This window comes from Rattus norvegicus, chromosome 4, assembly GCF_036323735.1.
Source record: "Rattus norvegicus strain BN/NHsdMcwi chromosome 4, GRCr8, whole genome shotgun sequence".
NCBI lineage: Eukaryota > Metazoa > Chordata > Mammalia > Rodentia > Muridae > Rattus > Rattus norvegicus.
In genome coordinates this window covers 68,309,117-68,334,496 of record NC_086022.1, presented here as the reverse complement: position 1 = coordinate 68,334,496, position 25,380 = coordinate 68,309,117, and the positions used below count along the sequence as shown (strand labels likewise).

The 25,380-nt window shown below is 40.9% G+C and overlaps 2 protein-coding genes and 1 pseudogene across 16 annotated transcripts in view; 2 read left to right on the top strand and 1 right to left on the bottom strand.

Moving 5' to 3' along the window:
• The window catches only part of Klrg2 (killer cell lectin like receptor G2), a 27,413-nt gene extending 7,263 nt beyond the window's left edge, over positions 1-20,150 (top strand). The window contains exons 4-6 of one of the 4 annotated variants that reach the window (XR_010066141.1): positions 32-357; positions 2,271-2,374; positions 2,716-2,744. Coding sequence is in view for 3 of the 4 variants with exons in the window: in XM_001072378.7 (XP_001072378.2) it covers positions 2,271-2,374; positions 2,716-2,836 (225 nt within the window). In the remaining variant the exon portion in view is untranslated. The other 3 variants (XM_001072378.7, XM_006236344.5, XM_006236345.5) reach the window with 3 other exon arrangements.
• LOC134486758 (small nuclear ribonucleoprotein Sm D1-like) lies at positions 8,138-8,465 on the top strand (annotated as a pseudogene).
• Luc7l2 (LUC7-like 2 pre-mRNA splicing factor) overlaps positions 19,636-25,380 on the bottom strand; it is a 63,427-nt gene continuing 57,682 nt past the window's right edge. For 10 of the 12 annotated variants that reach the window (XM_006236316.5, XM_063286003.1, XM_006236321.4 and 7 more), the window contains 2 exons: positions 25,189-25,380; positions 19,658-20,945 (listed from right to left, as the gene is read on the bottom strand). In XM_006236316.5, coding sequence (XP_006236378.1) covers positions 20,768-20,945; positions 25,189-25,380 — 370 coding nt within the window. In that variant the 3' untranslated portion in view covers positions 19,658-20,767. The other 2 variants (NM_001107853.1, XM_063286004.1) reach the window with 2 other exon arrangements.

Here is a 25,380-nt window from a genome sequence, read left to right as displayed (position 1 = left end):
CCATTCACAGCACACACATCTTATCTCCTAGGCCTAAGCCAGCTCCATTCTACAACTGCTGTCCTTGGTGGCCATCCCATGGTCCTGACATCTCCAAATTGTTGGAGTCTCCACTGCAACTAGCTGCACCTTCACCTGCCTCCCCTGGGCTCTCTTCGGGAACTCTGACCTTGCCACATGTGTAAAGCCTCAACTTCTCTCCATGGCCCCCTCAACTCTTTGGCTTCTACTTCAATCGAGGCTGCACCTTCACCACTGGCCTCTCCTCTCATGATGCCAAGCCTCAATTGCTCTCCATGACCTCTTCATGCCTTCAAATCTAGTACCATGGGGACTCTTACACATTACCAACACAAGGTAAAGCCTGGGCCTACTCTGGGCCACAGCCTCTGTGTGTGGACACTTCCTACATGATTTTGCCTCAGTGATGCTGGTCTCTTCTCAGTCACAGCCCTAGCTGTATCAATTGGCCCAGCAAAGCAAAGGTGTCACTTTAGTGGTTCAAATTATCAGGGGCTCTGAGAGTCTTTACAGGACTCTCAAGCTTCCCCCTGAAATCTCACAAGCCAGACCTCCGCCTTCACCTCTGCCTGCTCTCAGCATTATCTTCTGAGACAGTGTTCCCGCAGCACCTCAGTGAGCTCTGGGCACTCAAGGGCTTTCCCAGCCGAAAGCTCACCATCCTCACACAACACATGATTAGGTCTATCACAGCACTCCTATCTCGTCAGGTTCCTATTGCTGTGATAAAACGCCATGATTAAAAGTTACTAGTGGAGGAAAGGGTTATTTCACTTACAGCTTACAGTCCATCTTCTGGGAAGGCAGCGTGGGAACTCAGGGCAGGAACCTGGAGACAGCAGCTGATGCGGAGGCCATGAAAGAGTGCTGCTTACTGTCTTGCTCCCTGTGGCTTGCTTGTCCCGCTTTCTTACATGGCCTGTATGAGTCAGGGCTCTCCCGAGTAAGTGAACTTATGGAGTGAATATAAATATTACCCGTGTGCATGCATGCACGCATTTTCTGTGTATATAAATGGGATCAGGATGTCTCCCAATGGAAGGTTCAACAATCCAGTAGTTGTTCAGTCTGTAAGGCTGGATGTCCCTACTGGTCTTCAGTATCTGCCAGAATCCTGAAGAAGGAGGCTCTAATGCCAGTGCCAGGGTGGACTTGCTAGTGAGAGGGAGAGCAAGCAAGCAGAAAGGAAACAAGCTTCCTTCTTCTGTGTCCTTTACCGAGACTGCCAGCAGGAGGTGTGGGCCAGATTAAAGGTGGGTCTTGCCATCTCTAAAGATCTGATTTAAAGAGTGTATCTTTCTACCTCAAGGATCCAGATTAGACTGTGTCTTCCCACTTCAGATAGTTTAATTTAGAAAAAAGAATCCCCCACAGGTGTTCCCAGCCCTCTGGGTTTAGTTAATTTCAGATGTTGTCAAATTGACAGCCAAGAAAACACCATGGACTTGCCTGTGGCCAGTCCTCTGGGGCCATTCGTTTTCCCTGTTAGGATTCCCTTTTCCCAGCCCTGTCAGGCTGACAACACCCACCACCAGCACGTGTGCCCTTGCACATGTGATGTGTATACATACATGTGCTCTTGCATGTAGATGCCAGAAGTCAACCTGTGGTGTTGTTCCTCGGGGGCCGCTTGAGACAAGGGCTCTTTGGATCTGGGGCACACCAGTTTGGCTGGGCTGAATGGCTGCTGGTTTCTGTTACTCCTTACGTAGACATTCATGCACACATTTTGTTTCTTGTTGCTAAGGTCATGCCATAGTTTTAGTGCATTTTATTATTGTTGGAGGGGGACATACATGCACACACCACAATGTGTGTGGAGGTGGGAAGGCAGTTTTTGAGGAGTTAGTTCTCTGTCATGTGTGTCCCAGGGATTGAACCTAGCTCATCAAGCTTGGAAGCAAGCCCTTTAACCACTGAGCCTCCTCCTAGTCCTGTGCTCACCGGCTTTAACACCACTGAACCCAGGCAAAGTAATTTTGCTCCTATAGAGACAATACCATTAATCTGCCTCATGCCTCCCCTGACCCTAATCCCTGGCCCCCAGCCCTTCTGCCTACTGGCCCAAGCACAGTGCCAGGCCGCCAGTGAGCATCCAGATAATCTTCCATAAGTGCAGGTATTTTGCAAGCTCTTTGAGCCGATTACTTCCTGGAAAATTATGCTGGAATCCTGCAGAAGCTTCAGAGAAATGAATGCCCTAGTGAGCCATGGTGTGCAAAGAGTAACTTCCCACTTTTCTCCCCTAGGACTTCTTAAGAAAATACCAGGTCACCAAGGGCTCCTGGGTGGGGGCCCGACGAGGCCCTGAAGGCTGGCACTGGACTGATGGGGTTCCCTTGCCATCCCAACTGTGAGTAAGTGGGTTCCCTCTATAGCCTCCTTTTGCCCCACCCAGCCTTCAGTGCCGACAAGAGACTCCTTCTACATCCAGCCAAGGTGGGCTAGCACTGGCTTACCCTTCCACCCCAACCCTGATGTAGGTCCCCAACACATTTACCAAGACAGAACTGCCACGGCTGCTTTTCAGATACACAGTCTGTAGAATAGGGATTTGTTGGTTCTGCCATGTAGCTGACCATCGGAAGACACTGCCAGGGCTCTTTCCAGGTATTTCCTGTGTAGTCACTTACACAGTATTGCACCCAGCAACCTGAGTGTTTTCTCTTTTCTCTCTCCCCCACCCCACCACAGGTTCCTGGAAGACAGTGAGGACCACCCAGACTTCAGCTGTGGGGGTTTGGAAGAAGGCAGGCTCGTGGCTCTTGACTGCAGCTCTCCCAGACCCTGGGTCTGTGCCAAAGGAACCAAATGACTTAGTCTCCTGTTATCAGACCTGTCTGCTGCTGTATCCATTGCTTTTGCTTTGGTGACAGGAACAACTTCAAAGAGGCAAGAATTACCAGGCTCACGGTTTCAGAGGGTTGCACCTGGCAGAGCTGCCCAGTCCGCAGCGGCCGAGGAAGAGCTGGAGCCAGGAGTGGGAAGATCCTTCAAAGGCCTGTCACTGTTGACATACCTCCACAGACAGGCTCTACCTCCTAAGACTCCCAAGTCACCCTAAACACAGCACTACCAGCCGTGAGCAAACTTGTGCCAGACATTTCAGCATCAATCCAGAGCACTCCTGTAACAAATACCCTGAAGATTCATGGCTGTCTTGCTTTGTTTTGAGACAGGCTCTCCTGGCCTGGAACTTACTGTGAGGGGGTGTGCCACCACACCCAGCCCGTGGTTAACTCATGATGCAAAATGTATTCAGTCTAATTTCCACAGACTCTAGTCTTAACAGTCCCAACATTGTTCAGAAGTCCAAAGACACTTCAGGCTGGTGGTCCCCGCAGCCATGGGAGGAGGAGCTGCACCAAACCTCCCCACCTTCCATTTCCTTCCTCAGTCAGCCTCATGCTCCATAGAAGTTTCTGCTTGCCAAGCTGGGGCACTTCTGGTCTTCTGACCAGGCAGCCCTACCTTCTCTGCCTTGCCACAACCTTAAGAGATGAGCTAGCTGGGAGCCCGGGAGTCCCCAAAGGGAGGCACCAAACCTATTCTGAGATGGGCTGGCTGGGACCAAATGTAAAGGGGTGGGCACCCCCACCCCCAAAAAAATCCACAAGTTCACACACTAAAATAAAATCTTTTTTTTTTTTAAGACTGGGCCCTCATAAGATGGTTTAGCAGGTAAAAGCCCGTGGCTCCTCTTCCAGAGGACCCATGTTTGATTCCTAGAACTCAAACTAACTCCAGCATTGCCTTCCCCAACACCCCCCATAACACACCCCCATCCTCAGGCACTGCATGACCTACAGATGCAGATATACATCCAGGAAAAATACATAAAATAGAATGGGGGAGCCTTGTAGAGGCTCATACAATACATTTGAGAAAAGAAGATACACACCCACCCCGGGCGTGCCTGTGAGGGAGTTGGATTGAGGTGGGAAGAGCCATTCTTTTTTTTCTACTTTTTTTTTTTTTTTTCCGGAGCTGGGGACCGAACCCAGGGCCTTGCGCTTCCTAGGCAAGCGCTCTACCACTGAGCTAAATCCCCAACCCCGGGAAGAGCCATTCTAAATGTGGTAGCATCCCACAGGCTGGGGTCCTGGGATGAATAGAGAGAAAAGGGTTGAGCACCAGCATTCATCCCTCCCTGTTTCCTGTTTGCTTCCTCAAATTGGGAGCCAAAACACTCTCCCTTCTGTAAGTTGTCACCTAACTCACTGCAGCAACCAGAAAAGTAGCTAATACATCAGCACACACCATTGTGGATTGAGGAAACACCCATGGAACATCTGGTCATACCCTGCTCCCTGAGGTCCTCCACAAGCTACTAAGGGTTCCTGTCCTAGGTCCCCTTCCCCGGTGCTTCTCCAATGCAGGGCTTAAGCTGTATTCATCTGAATTCACTCTTTGACAAAGTTCTGAACTGTTTCAGCTTCCCGCCCTTGGTGCTCACACAGACATTTGCAGGAGAAAGCAATGTCCTGGCATCCCTATGCTAAAAGTCTATTGTGTGTGTCAGTCTGTCCAAGCAGCCAGTACCCATTTAGAGAGCAGCAGCCAAGGGAGAATCCTAAGCAAGAGAAAACTCTAGAGAATCCATATCCTTAGAATAAGCAGCAGCAGTATAACCAGGATTATGCCTTTGGATTGAATTGGGTCTCTTCAAACTATGGAAATTCCAATTCCCAATACCTACAATGTGACCTTTAGGGAAATACGGTGTGTGTGCACACTCACGTAAAAATGAGGCCATTCATGTGACTAATCAAGTATGACTGGTATCTTTATGAAGAACTTTGTGGCTAACAAGATGGCTCAGCTCGTAAAAGCACACAGCCTGCACAGCCTGGCAACCTGAATGTGATCCCCAGAACCCACGTGGAGAGGGAAGACGAGAACTGACTCTCACTTCCACATGTGCACTAGCCCCAACCCCCTCACACATTCGCACTCACGCGCGCACGCACACACACACACACACACACACACACACACACACACACACACACACAATTTTAAGAATGTAGTGCTGGCAAGATAGCTCAGCTCAACAGGTGAAGGCACTTACCACCAAGCTTGTGACCTGATTTCAATCCCCAGGTCCCGAACAGCACAAAGAGACATTTAGATTATCTGTAGGGAGTCTGAGAATAAAGGCATCAAGCAAACCTGCCTCTCAGAGATAGCAGTTCCCATTTCTCAGAGTCTTAAAGGTATGCTTCAGTCCCTGTCAAAGTTCTGACCAAGAGTGGACAAGCTATGCTTTGAAGAGAAGCTGGCCCAAAACTACAAAGGCATTTCCCCACGATGCACATGGATCTGTGGTTAAGGTGTGTGTGGATCTAAGGACACCCCAGGAACACCGGGGCTCCAATGCTAAGCAATCCTGCCTAGGAAAGCCATGTCTTCTTACATTAACAGTTCTTGTGGCGTGCCATCCAGTGTACTTACCTGCATGAGCACATCTAATTCCCACTATGACCTAGTAAACTAGTAAAGCTAGATTCCAGGTTATTAACAACAAATTTTAAATAGGATAAGCAGAAAAGGGGAACTGGAGCGGTTTCTCTTCACATGATCATCTTTCTTTCTTTCTTTCTTTCTTCCTTCCTTCCTTCCTTCCTTCCTTCCTTCCTTTCTTTCTTTCTTTCTTTCTTTCTTTCTTTCTTTCTTTCTTTCTTTCTTTCTTTCTTTCTTTCTTTCTTTCTCCTTTTGGGCCATTTCCTGCCTGGAAGAACATAGTCACCAAAAGTGCTTACCTTACCTGTCCTCAAGTCTAGAAGAGATAGCCAACCTAAGCTGGAAACTTCTAGTCAAAAGGACTCTGAACACCTTAGGCAGGCTCTAGTGCCCCTGGATTGCTGAACTGTGGCCAGGAATGAAGTCACACTGCAACCAGAGTGGAAACTTCCACACTGCACTAAAATATGAAGACAATGGGAGGAGGGGAGAGTTTTCAGAACAGGACAGCAGGCTGATAGTACAGTGAACAGTAGGAATCTTCCAGGCTCATGTTACTCTGCTATTCCAAAGCTGAAAATCAAAGAGGATAAAGGATTTGCCAGGCAGCAGAGGGGAGGTCAATAGTGCAGACCCTGGAGAAGTGAATCCACACTTTATCAAAGAAAACATAAAAACCAGATAAACATACAAAGAGTGAAGAGTCCACCGGTGCCACGGCCTTACATTGGCGTATACTCAGTTATAAAAACAAATAGTTCTGGGGCTGGCCCAGTAACTAAGAGCACTCATAACCTTTGCAGAAGACCTGATTTGGTCCCCAGAACCCAGATGGTAGCTTACAAGCATCTGGAACTGCAGCCCCAGATCTGATCACCTCTTATGACTACCACAGGTGCTAGAGTGCACATAACATACATGCAGGCAAAGCACTCACATGCACACTTTAAATTTCTCTACTGTTTTATTTATTTTGGTTGTTCGTGACAGTCTTTTGATGTAGTCCTGGATGTCCTGGAACTCACTAGGTAGACCAGGCTGGCTTCGAACTCATGAAGATCCTCTTGCCTCTGCCTCCTGAATGCAGGAATTAAAGGTGTGTGCCAAACATATGGCCACGTCTTTTTTTTTTTTAAACGCTTGTCTTTTGTATGTGTGCTTATGCATGTATGATGTGCTTGTGCACACATATGAACCTAAGTGGGGTATGACACAGTGTGTATGTGGAGGTTAAAGGGCAATCTTGGGTGTAGACCTCATTTTTCACCTTGTTAGGCATGGAGTCTCTTATCACTGTTGCACATGCCAAGTCCACTGGCTGCCAAACTTTTGGGTTTCTCCTCTCTGCTCCCATCTCATGGTAGGAGCCTCCATATCAGGCTTTATATAAGTTCTGGGGGTTAACACGTGTATGGCGAACACTGTACTTTTCTAACCTGTGAACGTATATCTATTGATAGACACAAAACACAGACGAATCTCTGGAAAAGCAGCCAGACTTGAAAGTGACTACTGATACTTCTACCTGTGCTATTCAAAGGAGACAGAACAAGTCTGAGAACAGAGATAATTCTGCCAGAAATAAGGGAAGACAGGCTTCTCAACAGTGGCACAACCTTGTCAAGTGTACTGAGTATGTAACTGCTGAATGCCAGTGGGGGAAAACTCCATCTCAAAGTTTTTGCTGAAGACAACTGTTGTAGCCTTTTAGGCATTTTTCTTTTCTTCTGTTTCTTTTTGTTTTATTTTGACACAGGGTTTTCACTATGATGTCTTGGCGGTCCTTGAATTTGCTCTGCTGGGACTAAAAGCATGTAACACAACTACACTGTCCTTTTAAGCACATTGAACATGTAATTTGCCATTTAATAATTGGAAAAAATAAAGAGTTACAGGCTAAGAGTCAGTCTGAACTGAATTTATATCACCTGGTCTGGTCACTGATTCTTGAATATTTTTTGGCTTCCTCAAACCTAAATAGCTGAGAAACTAGGGAACATGGGCAGTTCTTTAGTGCTGGGGCTGTTACTTAGTCTGACTGTAGTATCTAGTTACATAGCTAGTATGTGGCAGAACCTGGGGTTCCAGGTCTGTCAGCCACCATGCTCCTGCCCTGCTTAGCATTGCCTTTAATACTTCTAAGCCACCCATCATGCTTCTGCGCCCTGGCTTTTCTTGTAGAACACATTCATCAGCAAGCAGGAGCACTAACTACAAACTGTAGGAGGAAGAACTAGATGTTCTGCTCAAATACATTATGAAAAAAGGGGGAAGCAGGGTGCTCCAGAGCTGCAGGTCTGTTCTGACAGGGAAGGCAGGTGAAGAGCTCCGAAGCCTCAGTGCAGGAGGGCAGGTGCAGACCCAGGCTGACTGTCTGTGGATGTGTGGGTCGTTGCTTCTCCAAGAATGGTGACAGGGCCTCCTTATACACAGGAGGACCACAAAAATCACTATCTGGGGCGGTGAACAGAAACTAACGGAGAACAAACTCTAAGAAATTGTACCTGAGCAGACAAAGGTTAAGAAAACAGAGGCCAGATCCGCAGGCCTCTGCGCGCTCTTCCGGGCATTCATACCCCTATTCCGTGGGTCTTTGGAGCCTGAATTCCATGGACAGTCGGACTAGAAGGGAGACTGTGATGCTAGGGTGAATTTCGTGAGATTTTTGATGAAACTGAGTCATGAAACTGTAACCATTGAATTGAAGAATGGAACACGAGTCCATGGAACAGTCACATGTAGATGTCAACATGAATACGCACCTCAAAGCTGTGAAAATGACCCTGGAGAACAGAGGACCTGTACAGTTGGAAACATTGGGTATTCGAGGCAATAACATTCGGTATTTTATTCTACCAGACAGCTTACCTCTAGATACACTACTTGTGGATGTTGAACCTAAAGTGAAATCTAAGAAAAGAGAAGCTGTTGCAGGAAGAGGCCGAGGCCGGGGTAGAGGAAGAGGGGGTCCTAGGCGATAAGGTCTCTCAAGATTGCTGTTTCAAATTGATAAGGAATTTGGGGTATTTTTTGTACAGGTTTTGTTTGCTTGTCAGTTTTTAATAAACATAAGGATAGGGAGAAAAAAAAAAAGAAAGAAAACAGAGGCCAGAGCCAAACTAATAAAAAGCAAAGCTTAGCCCTGGCCATTCAGACGCTGAATCCCAGCAATACACTCAATGGGCAGGGAGCATCTTAGGAACACCCTGGGTTTTCTCACGGCTTTTCTCTCTTTTGCTGTTTCTTTTTTCAAGACAGGTTCTCACTATGTAGCGCTGGCTATCCTGAACTATGTAGACCAGGCTGGCCTCAAACTCACAGAGATCTGTGTGCCTCTGCCTGAGTGCTGGGATTAAAGGCCTGTGCCACTACCAGATTTCCCACGAGTTTCTTATGATCACTTCTAAGCCCTTCCAGCAAACATCCTGTGTGTGGTGCTTTCAGCCATCTTTTGTCGGCCAAACACTATGTATTAGAGAATGACCTTGAACTCCTGATCCTTTGTCTTAAACCTCCCAAGTACTCCACCATGCTCTCAGCCCTTTTGGTAGTCTTGATTTCAGGAGCCAGTCCCCAGCTGTTCTCAGTTTCAAAGCCAAGAATGATATGCTTGGAGCTCCCCTGCCTGCCCCGTACCTGGATGTCAAACTTAGAAACTTAGAGGGAGAAAGTGACTATGTGGATGTGGTGAGGCTGTAAACAAAATATTTTAGCTTCACTTGAAGAAGAACTAGGACAACAGGTAAAGCTTGCAATCCATCATTTTGAGTAGCTACTGCTGTCCAAAATTGACAAACCAAGAAATGGCAGCAGGAATATAATTTTACAATATGAGGACAATTGCTTTTAACAGAAATTAGAATGGTTATCTTGGGGATGAGAGAAATTTCCCAAGGAGGGACTTTAGAGGACATTCTATCTTAATTTGTATATACTAATAAGTATATACAAATCAAGCCATACTCTTAAATGCACACAATTGGCTTAAGTTGCTGCCTCTTAGAAACAGAATTGAAATTACAGCGTGTGATGGTTTGTATATGATTAACCCAAGAAGTGGCACTATTAGGAGGTATGGCCTTGCTGGGGTAGGTGTATCACTGTGGGCATAGGCTTTAAGAACCTTGTCCTAACCTCCTGGAAGCCAGTCTTCTCCTAGCAGCCTATAGATGAAGATGTAGAACTTTCAGCTCCTCCTGCACCAGGCCTTCCTGGATGCTGCCATGTTCCTGCCTTAATGATAATGCACTGAACCTCTGAACCTATAAACCAGCCCCAATTAAATGTCATCCTTTATAAAAGTTGCCTGGGTCATGGTGTCTGTTCACAGCAGTAAAACCCTAAGACAGACATTGGTTTCAGGGACTGGGGTATTGCTGTGACGGACCTGACCATGCCTTTGTTTGGAAAAAATATGGATTTGGGGGACTTTGGATTTGGAAAGCAGTGGAATGCTTCAAGTGGGGTGTAATGGGCCATCCTGGTAGGAATATGGAAGATCATGTTGCTGAGAGTGATTAGAATTGTGCAGCCCTGGCCCAAGAAGTTTCAGGAGAATTTCAGTATGTGGCATAGAGACTGTTTTTGTGGTATTTTGGTTAAGAATGTGACTGCCTTTTGCCCTTATCTAAAGAGTCTACCTGAGGCTAAGGTAAAGAGATTTTTACTAATTGCATTGACAAATGAAGTCTCAAAAAAGCCCAACAGAGACTTTATTCTCTGGTCTTATAAAGAGCATTTTAATGAAAAGGAGCAAGCTGAGAGAGGAAAAATACAAAATAAATGGTTCGAGTATTACAGGGACACCAGGAAGTAGATTGGAACTGAATCCTCTAAGAGATAACAGATTAAGGGAATGGGACTTTGGGGCAAGATCCCACCCAGCTAAGTTTAGTTCAATATATGATGAGGCACACCTTTAATTCAAGGAGATAAAACCAAGCAGATCACTGGGTTTAAGGTCAGCCTGGGACAGAGCAAGTTCTAGGTGAGGAAAAGTTTAAGTCCAGGCATGGTAGTACACCTTCAATCTCCATAGACAGATATCTGAGTTCAAGACCAGTCTGGGACAGAGAAATTTCTAAGTAGAGAAAAGCTTAAACCAAGGCATGGTGGATCACACCTTTAATCCTACCATTTAGGAGACAGGCATGCAGACCACTGAGTTCAAAGTCAATCTAGAGAACAAGTTCCAAGATAACCAAGCTTAAGCAGAGTAAATTCATTGAAAACAGAAAGCTGGTGATAGTAGAACAAGGGGGTCATGTTCCAGGCTTTAGAGTCAAGAATAGATGGGACTATTGGGACAATTGATGATGGCTAGTTGGAGTTAAGAAATTACAGTGGTTAAGAAGAGACCAGCATCATTGAGGTGAAATTTGGGAAGTGTTTCCTGAGAGCACCAAGAACCTGTGTTCCAGAGATAGCCAAGGTTGTACCTCATACTGCAGCTGGACTTGGCAATATTTAAGAATCACCCAGGTGGTAGTAGTCTTAAAGGTATTATGGGGTCATGGAGAACAGTTGAAGGCCATTGGTGAAGGTGCAGCCTCATTTGCAGTTGATGGCCAGGACTGAAGGGGTCATGCAAAGGATTTGAAGCTTGGCACCATGAAGAGAGCCTATGAGAGGCTATTGGTGAAGCCTAGTTGCCATGGAAGACTCCATATAATATAGATGCTAGTACCACAGGATGATCACCAAGAACATCTGCAGTAGTGCAGTGAAGTCAACCAGAGCCTAGAGTGCTACAGAGGGCAAAGCTGGAGATGAGACCCAAGACCTTTGGAGGAGCCCAGATGATCACGTGTGGATCCCAGAACAAGAAGTTCAATTGTTGGAGTTGCCTTGGAGACCCCAAGATACCAGAACTGTGTGAGGAAAGCTACTAACAGTCCAGGAGAAAGAAGTTTGTTGTAGCTAACAAAGATGAAAAGGAGTTGGCGATCTGAAGACCACTTTGACCTCAGACACGGAGATGAGAGAGTTTGCAGTTTGCTCAGTTGGCTTCCTGTCTTGCTTTGGTTAAGTAATTGGATGAATCTCAGAAGACTTTGAACTTTGGACCATTACCATAGTTAAGACTGCTATAGACGACAGGGACTTTGGAAGTTGGACTAAATGAACCTATGGCCCTCACAGACTTATGTGTTTGAAGAAGTTTATGGGGGCAGGAAGGGAACTAAGCTTGGTCAAAAAGGTGGCACTATTAGGTATGGCCTTTTTTTGTGTCACCGTGGGCATGGGTTTTAATACCTTCATCCTAACTGCCATGCACATTGCAGGCTTCGAGGTGGACTCATGCCATTTTTCCAACAGAGGAAAAGTCATAATAGAGGTCACGTGTAGGAGAAAGAAGACAGCACCAGCTCATGATCACAGAAGCTTCACTTTTTCCTTTTCCTACAGACAACCCTATTCAGTTCTGTGCGGCCTGAAATTCTATTGCCTTCCTTGTTACCTAAAGAATCGCCTATCATAGCAATTTGTTTAAAAGACTCTTTTTCACAATCCCCTTACAGGAACAAGGTAGATTTACTTTCACAGTGCCCATTCAATGCCAATCAAAAGGTAGCACAAGGAATGTTGAATAGTCCTCTACCTTGTACCAATATTTTGTACAACAGCCAATGGAAATAATTCATGAGCAATTTCCTGAGTCCATAATTTACAATTATATGGATATTTTGCTTTCAGATTCAAATAGAGATAAACCTTAGAAAAAAAGTTACTGGGGTTGGGGATTTAGCTCAGTGGTAGAGCGCTTGCCTAGCAAGCACAAGGCCCTGGGTTTGGTCCTCAGCTCTGAAAAAAAAGAAAAAGAAGAAAAAAAAAAAAAAAAGAAAAAAGTTACTGAAGCAAAGAGACTTTTACCTAATTGGGGATTTAAAATTCTCCGGAAAAAAATACATAGAAGAGACTGTATTAATTATCTAGGATATAAGTCTACAGGAAATTCTACAACAAAAGGTAAAATCATAAGAGAACACTTAAGAACTCTTAATGAGGGCTGGAGAGATGGCTTAGTGGTTAAGAGCACTGACTGCTCTTCCAGAGGTTCTGAATTCAAATCCCAGCAACCACATGGTGGCTCACAACCATCTGTAATGAGATCTGATGCCCTCTTCTGGTGTGTCTGAAAACAGCTACAGTGTACTTATATATAAGAAATAAATCTTTAAAAAAAAAAAAAAGAACTCTTAATGAGGACTGAAGAGGTGGCTCAGTGGCTCAGTATTGACTTCTCTGACTTCTCTTCCAAAGGTCCTGAGTTCAAATCCCAACAACCACATGGTGGCTCACAACCATCTGTAATGGGATCTGATGCCCTCTTCTGGTGTGTAATCATATACACTAAATAATATTTTTAAAAAAGAAAAGAACTCTTAATGATCCAAGAAGGTAATCAGCTGAAGCTGATAATTAGCTCTGGTAGAAAATAAACTACAAAGTGCTCATACAGACTGCCTAAATCCAAAGACGGCTTGAATGTTAGTTACCTTGTTGTCTTCTCATTCTCCCTCAAAAATTGTACAGAGAGAGAATAATGTCTGATCCATTTATCCAAATGGATAAAAATATCCATTTTTAGCACATAGAGTAAAAAAATTAAAGACCTATATAGAAAAAGTATCTAAACTAATCTTAAAAGGAAAAAAATAAGACTTCATCAGTTAGCAGAAATAGATCCAGCAGAAATTATGCTGCCTTTTATTAATGCTTACATTGGCTCATTATGAGCAAAAAATGAACATTGGCAAAGAGCTTGAAGTACTTTTTTGGGGAGAAATTAACAACAAATACCCCAAAGCAAGCAACTTCAGATTATAAAAAGAACTAATCAGATTCTCCCTTATAGAATAAAAGGATACCAATTTCTGAGGCCCCTACATTTTATGCTGATGCAAATATAGCAGGAAAGGCAGGATATAAATCAGAAAATATATGTAAGGGAGATTATAGAGTCCTTATGATTCCATTTAAATATCAGAATTATATACAGTATTATATTTTCAAGAATCTCTTAATTTAGTGATTGACTATATGTAGAGAATTGTTTTTCATAAACAAAGTGCTGAATTTATTCAGGATGATTCTGAATTGATTTCACTGTTTATTCAACTACAAGTGATCAGAAATTGGAATCATTAATATAGACATATACTCAAGAATTCACTGGGTAAGTGTTTTAATATCTGAAAAGGCTGATTCTGTAATTACACATTTATTACAAGTTATGGCTATTATGGGAATACCTGTATAAAGATTGAGAATGCTTCAGCATATGTCTCTAATAAAATGAAATAATTTTTTTACATATTATAAAACATTATAGGTATACCACACAATTCTCTAAGAGAAGCAATAGTGGAGAGATCTAATCGTACTTTAAGAGATACTTAACAATCAGAAATGGATAACAAAGACCCCCCAGAGATTGATTATATAGCACTTTACTAACTTTTAAATTTTAAAATGCTTGTGAACATTAACAAAAAAACCTATAGCTGCTGAGAGACACTGGGTTATAGAAAGTACTGATGAACTAAAACAGCCTGTTTTAAAGATCTCCTAACCTTAGAATGGAAAACAGGAAATGTGCTGGGGGAAGGAATATACCTAGATTCCCACAGGGGAAAAAGCTCTAGTCGTTCCAAATTGGTAGAAACCAGGTGGGGGCGACCCTCCTGAGGATCTCAATCACAGAAAAGGAAATAAAAGACCAAGATAGGTAATGTATTTGTTGACCTCTTTATATGGGAACAGCTCTAAGACTGGCTGAGACTTAAATATCCATGTGTAGTCAGTAAATTTTGTTGGCTACAAAGTCCTCAGGGCTTATCATGATATTCTTTCATGGCATAGAATTTATATTGCAGTTTGTTTATAATCCAAATTAGCCTAGGAAAGACAGATGTCTTTTACCTGCTCAAATAAAGAGCAAAGAATCTTGGTTCTGGGTTAACTGCAATGTGCACCTTGCAGATTCCATTATGTATGTTAATACAAAACACCTGTAAAAGATATGTTCGCAGAAAATAACATCAAAAATAGTGGTTCTGGGAAAGATTCACCCTTAGGGATACTGAGACACCTGATATTACCCCAAACTGCCTCAATGTTGTTTGCTCAAGACTTCCAATACAGCTTCAAAGAAAGCTGCTGATCGCAAATGACCTCAATCCATCCAGCTACATTCGGATTCAGCCAGGACTTCACTTATGCCTAAGCTTTCTCAGAGTATAGAAACTGGACAAAAAAAAAAAAAAGCTACAGCTAGCTTTCCTAAGATTAAACATTCTCCAAATCTCTTTCGCCTCCAAGAAATAAATACTACATCCCAAATAAGCACGAAGCCATTTTAATAAACAAAGTTCCATTAAGCCAGGGTTTTGGTTGTTCTATTGAGTGGAGGATGCTTATTATTATAAAGGGGTTGGTTACAAGTTATTAAATGATCTTGACTAGTGAGAAAACACGGAATAGGAGGCTACACTTGGGAATTTCTCTTTTCTTTTCTCTATCCTTTCTTTCTTATGTAATGGGAGAAGGGGTAAAAAGAGAAAGGGAGCAGGGACAGGATTTTACAGGAATAATAGGAAAGATAGATTGCTGAATCTAATGTTAAACCAAAAAACAGCTTATAGCCATCATCTTACATTAATATGGATCTTTGAATGTTGATACAAAGTTAAAGTTATACTTTATTACATTTGTGTATTTTAGTACATTGGTATAAGGCTTTGTACACTGATACAAAATTTGAAGTTATTTTTGTCACAACTTACTATATGTTAAGTTTCAGCTCTTATAGTCATTTGAAGATGTAAAATTCTAGTCCTTTTAAAAGCTGCTATTACAAAGTGTTCAGCATAAATATGTACTACAAGTTGATAAAACAGTCGAACTTACAGTCAAATACTGGACCAGTTTATCACAAAATATGCTTCCTCGGTTAAACAGACAGTAAATAGCTAAGAACAAAGTTTATCTACTCATATGGTATTGATACATAGTCTTCCAAACCTCAGAGACCTAACAGAATATGGCATTTATTTTATTTATTAAAGGCCTTTTTTGACAAGACATGTCAGCTTCTGACAGCACCCCATTCAACTTGGAAGAAGAGCATCGAAGGACCTCCATTTAAAGACAGCTTCAATTATGGCAAGCTAGCCATGGGGCAAAGAAAATGCCCTAACTGCAGCATTCTGCAGACAGAATACTGTCCAAAATGGACAAAACTCGGGACCAGGCAAAGTCAACTGCCAAGCTCTTGCCAATACAGGGTAATTAAGTCCTTCATAATTCCTGCTTAACAAAAGTTTGTCAGATATACTGGTCCAGAAGGCTGAAGACAGATGCTCCAATGTTACAGACTTTTCTGGGGGACTGCTCAGGCAGCCAACAATGTCTGTTATTTGGATAATTTTGGAAGCAGCTTGCTTGTGCTTCCTAAATAGTCAGGTAATATTTATTCCTTCTCAAGTCTCTGGTGGGGTTGAACACTAGATAGTGTCACAATTAAACTAAGGTACAAAGAACTTAAGAAAATGTTTTAGTTTCAGGAGATGTTTTAAGGATGGTAAATCCAATTTATAAAGGCTGGAGTAGGTGAAAGTTGTAGGTATTTTAAGGTTGGTGAAAAAGATTAAAGGATCTAGTAGTTTTCTTTTTTTTTTTTAAATGAAAACTGGAGGAAATTTTAAACAGGTGTCTTAAAATTGTAAGTGCAAGCTATGAAAGTTAAAGGATTTAATTGCTTAAGATAGTAATAAGAAAAGTACAGAACTGTGAACTCACCAAGATAGGACAAATAGAATAATTTCTTATAGGTGCCAGATACAAATGGATTGGGCATTGTGAATATAAGTACACAAGAGATTTCATAATTGTTTAATAATTGTCTTTATTGAATGCTACAGCCAACTGCTGTAGGAAATAAAAGGCAGGCAGGTTTTTCAGTTACCTGGGTGGGGGTCGCAGATAGAAACCACAAAGAGGTAAAAGGAGAGAAGCTTGACCAGCAGCAAGTGTCAGAATGAAAATGCCTCCCCGAATACCAGACTGTTGGAGCAGAGCCCAGGAAGATTCAAACAGCAAGTATTTGGGAGAACAGTTGGAGAAGCAACCAGTCTACTGCTAGAGAATTAATTAGTTTAATTCCCCAGTAACTGCGCAGAGCCTAATAAATAAATCATAGTTTTGTTTCTCAATTGATAGACAGGGATAAGCCTAATTCTTTTATTTGACATTGACGTTTAGAGAACATTATTGTGGTGGGGACTTGTGCACCCTGGACATGAGAATGTCAGAATGTAACTTCTGGGTTTTTTCTCCTTCCGTGTGTGTTGCGGTGACTGAACTCAGGTTGTTAACCTTACCCTGCTATCACTTTCACTTGTTGGGTCATCTTGTCAGTACTAGGAGCAACTTTAAAAAAAAAAATTACAAGGCCCTGGGTTCGGTCCCCAGCTCCGAAAAAAAAGAACCAAAAAAAAAAAAAAAAATTACACACTTGGGAATCATACTCACATTTGAAAGACGTTCTTGTTCTCAATTGTATATTGTGCCTGTTAGGGTAGTGTCAGTGGACACCAGTTCCAGATGACAGCATGTGGCATGGGTGTTGGGAACCTTACCCCAGTACTCATGAGCAGTGTTCTTAACCTGAGTCCTCCCTCTAGCCCCATATTCACATTTTTAAGGTACCAGTATTTCTTTATTTTTATAGAAATAGGAACTTTTAAAAGGCCAAGGAGTAGGCTGCACGTAAACATTACCACTCAACATATGGAAAATTTCTCACATCCTAAAACACTCGCTGCTCAGCAGCAAGCCCTGAGGCAAAGGTTACAGGCTATTTTTGCCTGTTCTAGTTTACATGAAGAGAGCCGTACAGTGTTCTCTTCTGGGTCTAGCTCCTTTAGCTGAGTATACTAAGTTACTCACTGGTAAATACATTAGCAATTTTTCCTTTGTGTGGATGTTATCGGTTTGTCGGATTTCTAATTGATGAATCTTTCAAATATTTGGATTACTGTAAACACAACTACTGTAAGTATTTAAATATAAACCTTTGGAGCCTCATGGTTTTGTTTCCTTGGGTAGCAAGACGACTGAACTATGTTATGGACTCGCTGAACTTAGAAGCAGCAGCTGTGCCATTTTCAGTCCTGTTCGGAGTTCTAGCTGCTCATCTCTATATAGCACTTGATATTGCTATTCTGTCCCTCTGTGGGCCATTTCAGTAGGTATACAGTGGTACCTCATGACTGATGGTCTTTAGGTTCTTTTGTGTATGTATCCACTGGTGTATCTATATTTGTGATTCTGATAATGTTCAGAGATCAAACCTTAAGAAATATTAAAACACCCATCCATGTATGTGTCAGGCTAGATCATTTTACTTATTCAGGTCCTTGGGCTTATATTGCAGGAATGGACTCCCCAGCCCAGGCAGAACATTTTAAAGTGGTAAGTTAGGTAAAAAATCCAAGAGTTCCTCTCAACTTTTAAATTTTCAAGACACACAAGTTAAGAAATGAAAATAAACATATGTAAAGCTCTCCTAATACTTAACATTTTACATATTATTTTTATGTGTTGGTGGATACAGAACTGGATCATTTGAAAATAAGTACCAGACATCATGTCTCACATGAATACTAAAAAATGAGATGTTTTTTATGTAGGGCAAGTTTATCATTACACAAATTAACAAGCTCTATCCAGTCTACATAATCTCTCAGTTTCTCTACCTTTTTCCCCCTTGCTTTTTTCCTAAAAAGGGCAGGATCTATTGTAGCCCAGGTTACCCTCAGAATCATAGGAATTCTCCCGACTTTCATGTGTCTAGATTACAGGCATGAACCACCATGCCCAGCTAGTCAAAAATCTCTTTTATTTATATCTAATTAGACTATAAACATGGTTATTGGTTAACCGAAATCTTTGACTTTTTGAGGAAATTCAGCCAGTTATTTTGTAAAATGAAATTCTGAACTTACCTTATTGTCTATAAAATTGAATTTGGGAGTAGATTCACTACAGGCCTATTTTTGAGATGGATCCGTTATGTGATTTAAAGCCACACTTTTACAAGTGTGCTTTGTGTAAAGCTTAAAAAGGCTGCCAAGGCAGGTGTTGAACTTCAAATCCACCTCAGCTTCCCCACTACCCTCAATTATGGGGCTGGAGCAGTCACCACGCCTCACAAACACTTGAGGAAATAACTTTTACAATGCTGGGAACTAAAACTGGGTATCATACCGGGGGGTGGGGGGCTGGGGTGTGCTTTATCCAACCTTCAAGTCATAACTCACATAAATATAACTCACACCCCAATTTTGCTAACTATAATTATTTCACAGTTCAAAAGAAAAAGATAAAGTAAAAAAAAAAAAAAAACTGTAACAATGGTGTTCTGGAAATAGGGTGGCACCACATACAGTTATTCCTTCATTCATTTTGGCTTTGTCCCAGGCATTACTGACGCGCCCTTCTATAAATGTGTTCACTTAGTAAACTGGAAACTTGAGTGCCTCCACCTAACCTTAAACTTGTGAAGCACATGCCTCAGCCTTACAAATGTTTCAGCATTGAGATAACAGGCATAATCCACCATGCTTTTGTTCCTTCCTGCTGTTAAAAAAAATAAAGTTAAAACTATACCTGCTGGTTTGTGCTTTGCCTATGTTCCCAACATTTAGGAGACCAAGTCAGGAAGTTTGCAATTCAAGGTCAGGTAAGGACACATAAGCAAAATGTCATCTCTAAAACTCAGAAAATCTATTATCACACAAATTAGTTTTCTGCTCTTTTACATTCACAAAGGGCCAAATTACTGTCATCAAATTTTTGGGACTGACCCCCCCACCCTTTTGAAATAATACTTAAACAGGGTTTCGTTGTTCACATCAATAATCTTGGGCAGTGAGGCAAAGGCTCAAAGGTCCAGGAGTTCAAAGTCATACCCAGTTACACAGTGAATTCAAGGTCAGCTCACACTACATGAGATCTTACTCTCCAAAAATTGATCCTAATATATATTAACTTTACTAGTTAATATATTACTTCCCCTGTATTCTAGAAGAAAAGGTGTTTGTTAACTATTAGGTGGTCAAGAGTAGGGAATTAGCTCTTTAATGCAGAAACTGCTGGTTTCAATATGTTGGTTACATATTGTTTTTATTCAGGCTTGTCAATTAAAAAATACAAACAAACAACTCTTAGCTGCTTCTACAAGTTCAATCTTTCCTTACAGAAGCTGTTAAACACAGCTCTGAAGTAGTGTAGTATAGTCAGCAAGAGGTTTTGGTGGGGCAACAGTCCATCTGGAATCCACAATTAAATGTTTACTTCCTTTGGTGCCTTGTACACAGAAAGGCACTGTTAAGGATGTTACAAAATAGAGAATACCCACAGCAAATAGTTCTAGTGACAACTTACTGAACAAGTTACAGTAGTGGTGGTGATTCTTTTCATTTTATTTTTTTTACACTTAAGAGTATAGTCTTTAAACTATGCACACATACCCCCTGCACACACAAAACAAGTGCTTTTGAAACAGTCCCTGCCCCCATCCCCCTCAATATACTGAACGCAGCAGTTTAATAGAACAAAAAACCAAAACCAAAAACAACAAAAAAAATCAAAAACAAAAATCAAGACAAGTCTGATTTCAAAATTTCAATATAAAAGCAAAAGTATGTAATCCAACAACTGTTCAACTTCCAACTCTAATAGGCCCCAAACAAAACAGCCCCATATTTAAATTTCTCCAGCACACAATCCAGTAGAAATGCTCAACTCTAATCAACCAATAATAACCAATGTGAACAGAACCTTAGAAGTTATACTGCTTCCCTTTACTCTTTTATAGTTGGAGGCACAGGTATTAGGAGATACAAAAGTCAAAGGAAGAATTATAAAGAAAAAGGATTTCCTAAAGCTGCTGCTGTTTGGAATAGAAAGGAAAACAGTATTTTACAAATGTTCAAAAACTGCAAGGCATCAACACAATTCATTTACTATCGCTCCTAAGAAATAGACAACAGTGTCTCATAATATAAACTGTTACGTTCAGGTTCACAAAAAACTATGGATGTAGTTTTAGGCTTCATCAAGGAGAGCAGGTTCAGTTCAGATCATTGGATACTAGACATCTAGCCTGACTGGATTGGTGTCTAGAACTGTTCACTGTCATCTGAACAGCTGTAAACTAAACAATAGCATGTAGCGCCATAGGAAGTTTAAGGATTGAAGATATGTACACAGCTAGTTAGATCTCCCCTGCTTCACGCTCTTCAGAGCTCCTCCTGTCTTCTGATCTGCCATTAGCACTCTCATAGGACCGCTTCTTATCTTTTCGATCTCGGTCACGGGGTGATCTGTCTCTTGAACTCCTGTCTCTGTCACGTGATGCTAAGTCTTGATCTCTGAATCTTTCTTTTGAGGATCTGAAAAATATTAATTTAAGGAGCAAAATATGTTGGGACACCCAAAATCCAATGAAAAAATAGGATCAATATTAAGTTTCTGATAGCTGAAGAAATAGGTAAGAATAAACCTGAGAAGAGAGTTTCTTCTAGAAGAGGTCCTACTATAGCTGATAAGAGCACCAAAACAAAATTGGGAACAACAGATAACTATATAGTTAAGAGTAAAAGAGCCTACACTAAATAATATATTCTTAGTATTTCAGAGATAATCATAAAGTTTCTTCAATTAATTAAAAAGGTATAAAAACAATATATAAGTAATTGCTTTTATAAGAGGAAAGTATCAAGATTTCAAACTGGATGGTAAACAATGAATCTGTATAGCAGTCATCTCTTCTGTGCTAAATGACAAACAATAAGGATTTGAGGTGTTGTAAATCACACACAAGCTCAGGGCATATGAGTTGTTCTTTTCTATCAACTATAAAAATGAGAAAAAAAAATGCAGAACCATCCATAGCTTTCTGGTTTTACAAAAACAGGTTTCAGCCACATCTGTCCTACAGGCAGTATGTTGTAAACTAGGTAAGAAAACTACTCAATAATATGGCTTTAAATAACCATGTGCTAATTTAAAAATCTGCTTTATTCTTTGAGTGGATTCATTAAAACCAAAATGTTGGGTATCAAAAATGATCATGTTATAATAAAATCTTAACTGCTCCTAATACTATTATGTCCATTCTCATCCCATCTTCAAAGAAAGGTACATAAACAAAACACCTTCGGATCAGAAATGCAACCAGAAAAAACAAAAACACAAACACATTATGTAGAATCTAACTATATTGGTTAGCATAGAATATATACTTTTAACACCTAAAATGAATTAACAACAAATATTACATTTATTTAGTTCTTTACAGGTGATACAGAACGTTTACACATAATTTATCTCAATCAAGGTTTAGAATTATGATCAGAGGCACTGCCAAGTCCTGCATAATACTTTTTTTTTTAAGTTGGAGTTTAAACTTGGGTCTCAATATGCTATGTTTGCATGCTACTAACACAGAAAATGCAATACTTTCAGAAAAACATAAGGCAAGATAGAAAATACTACTATAACCAGTTTGAAAAATATAGATACGGAGAGTATTGTAGTTTGGATATAAAACAGTCCAAAAGGCTAGTGTACGTTGAAGACTTGAAACTGGTGATGGTGCTACAGAAAAAGGTGACTAGGTCATAAAGATGGTACAACCAATGAATTAATCCACTGCAAGTTCACAGCCATTAGAAGATGGTTTCTGGCAGGAGGAAACAGGTCAAGAGGGGTGTATTTTATTTTAACTTGTACCTGTTCCTTTGTTCTCTATTTCCTCTGCCATAAGATTGAGTCACTAGGCTCTATTACAGGCTCCATGTCATGGGGTTCTGGTTAGACATGGGCCCAAAAGCAATTCAAAAATGGCCATGAACTGAAATCTCACTTCATAAAAGTTTGCGCTAAAAGAAAGTCCCTCCTCATTAATTTTTTTTCAAGTACTTTGTCATAATACAAAACTATGGCAACAGAGATTAAAATTTAAAAAGCTTGAAAAATCAACATCAATCTCAAGCATTCTTCTTGAAGTTATATAATCATTTTCCCCTTTTGTTTTCTGAATCAAGGTCTCTCCCTAGCCCAGGCTGGCCTCAATGTATGCCAAGGCTCCTGTGCTTCAGCCCTCAAAAGTTATCATTTCAGAAGCTCCTGCTTAAAAAGCATTTTACAAGACATAAAACCACATTCCAAGTCTACACAAGCCATCTCCAAAGCTTCTATTAATGATAGAAATGATCACTAAGAACAATGACATTAGATGCTGGCAAGTCCCTGAGGTCAGTGATAACTGAAAAAGAACAAAGACAAGGACTAATGTTTGTTCAAGATTACAAACATCCTCCTACATGACAATGGTTACGGATTACTAGTGAAAGCCTAATAAGCCAAATATTCCTATTACCTCTATTTAATGAAATATATAAAAACAGATGAAATATAATTAAATATCGGCAAAGAATTCTGAACCCAAGTAGTCTGACTTTGAAGTCTGTACTACATGACAGAACACCCAAAAAATATAAAGTTGCAGAAGGTCCTCACTGACCTGTGGGAACTGTTGCCAAGACAAGGTTCATATAGACAACCCACTTGTAGTAGCAGAGATCAGTATTTCACATCAAGGGTAAGAAAACAGCAAAATGTCAAGACTTTTAATGGACTCTTTTTACCATCAAAAACACTAAACTCACATGTATATCAATAATTTGATGTTATATATATGAAATAACAAGTAGCAATCATTTGCTTTTTTGTTAAAAACAATGATGTTTTAAAAGTAATTTGAATTCAAAGATATGAAATACTCTTGAGAAAAGCAAAATCTTTAATAGTTTTACAAAAATAATCCTCTTTTGAACATGCTGAATATGGTGGGAAGTTTTCCTATATAAATAAACTTCCCAAGTTCAGGAAGCCTCAGATGACACAATGACAGGACAAGACTCCCCACCCAGCCCTCCCTTCTCCATCACCAATAAAGACAAGGAAGAGAAACATCAGAAAAATGACAGCTGAGCAGGTCAACACAAGAGTCATCTAAATCCTTTATCACCTAACATTGTCCCATTCTCAGATTTAGTGTGCAGATTTAGAATCATAAATAACATTACAAAAAAAAAGTGTTTCTGGACACTGCACTGAGGACAAACCTAGTTTTGAAATGTAAGAAGCCCACAGATATTTTCCTACTTATTTAATTACAACCAGTTATTCAAGCCTGATCCATTACCTAAATCCATTTTTAAAAAATCCTTCTGAAAATTTTCCTCATCTAAATTTATGTCATTTACCTACGACATCCAGTTTATCACTTTATAATCTGTGGCCAAGCATTCTCCCACACAGAAAACACCATAGAGCAACATGAAAATGGTTATTTATATACACTATTATTACTTTGCTATTTTTTAACAAGCCTAGCACAGAGGAAAGTATCTAATTCATAAAGCCAGGCAAGGCGTCATATGCCTATAATCCCAGCACTTAAGAGGAAGCTGAGGCTAAAGGATGAGTATGAGGCCAATTTGAGCTACATAAGACCTTGGCCTCCTGACCTCCCCTGCAAACCCTCCCCCCAACGCACACAAACACACACACACACACACACACCGCACACACGCACGCACGCTCACACACAGGCACGCACATACCCCTACCTAGTTAAAATCACTTTAAAGGACTACTTAGAACAAAGACAGAAATATATAAAATAAAATGTTGATTGAAAGCCTATTAAGAAACTCAGCTTGTGATTTCAGGGAGTGAGTGATTCAGTCAAATCTTCAAAGATTTTGCTGGCTTTCTGAGGGTTTAATTTATATGGAGTAAGCCACAGAAAATTTAAGACTAATAACTAGGAACTCCAAGTTTTGCCTCTTATATTTATCTAAGAATAGTTATCCAGGAGAGAAAAGGTAATCTTAAGTATAATTTATGCTCCATAGGATTATCATGTGACCTGAGTTTTGGGGACTTAACAGCTCCACTGCATTCTAACACTTTGTTATCTCTCTCTCACTAGATAATCAGGTGCAGTGTCTGCTCTCATTGCATCTTTTGAAGTTTCCTCCTATACTAAGGTGGTGTAGCTTCCTCCAAACTCAGAATCTTCCCATTACACTAAAGGTGAACACGAAAATGTATGATTTATATTGTAGATTAAACAACATAGTAGAATCTATTTGCTTGTTAGAAGTGCACCGAAGTGTGGAAACCAGGCAAACATAGCTAAACAATGCTTTTAATGAAAGGACTTCTAAGAGTCCCCATTTGTTAATACATATTGGAGAACGATAAACAGAAAGCCCCACAACCCTCAAGAGTATTAGTACCTAAAATTATTTGCCTATAAAATAGTTTTTGTTTTTGTTTTTGTTTTTTTGTTTTTATCAGCTCCCCTCCCACCTCCCCAACATTCCAAGAAAAACAATAACCTCTGCACATACTGGCTTCAATTTCTTACTCTCGCTCACACATTAACTCTGCATGAACTACCCCATACAATCAGAAAAAAAAAATGTACACACCTACAATTGAGTACATTATCAATATCAGGTGCAGGTTGCAAACCAATAATCTAAGCATAAGTAACATAATAAACAAAAGGCTAAATCATAAAGGTAGTTCCGCATCCTCTGATCCGCACTTCAGTACCTCCTCTTGGATCGCTCTCTGCTCCTATCTCTTGAACTGTGCCGACTTCTCTGGTGGCTTCGGCTGCGGCTTCTGCTACTGGACCGGGACCTGTGGCGATGGCGTTTCTCACGAGATTTTGATCGAGTCCTCCTCTTGCGTTCTCGTGACATGGAGCGAGATCGGTGTCTGCGATGCTCTCTGGATCTAGAT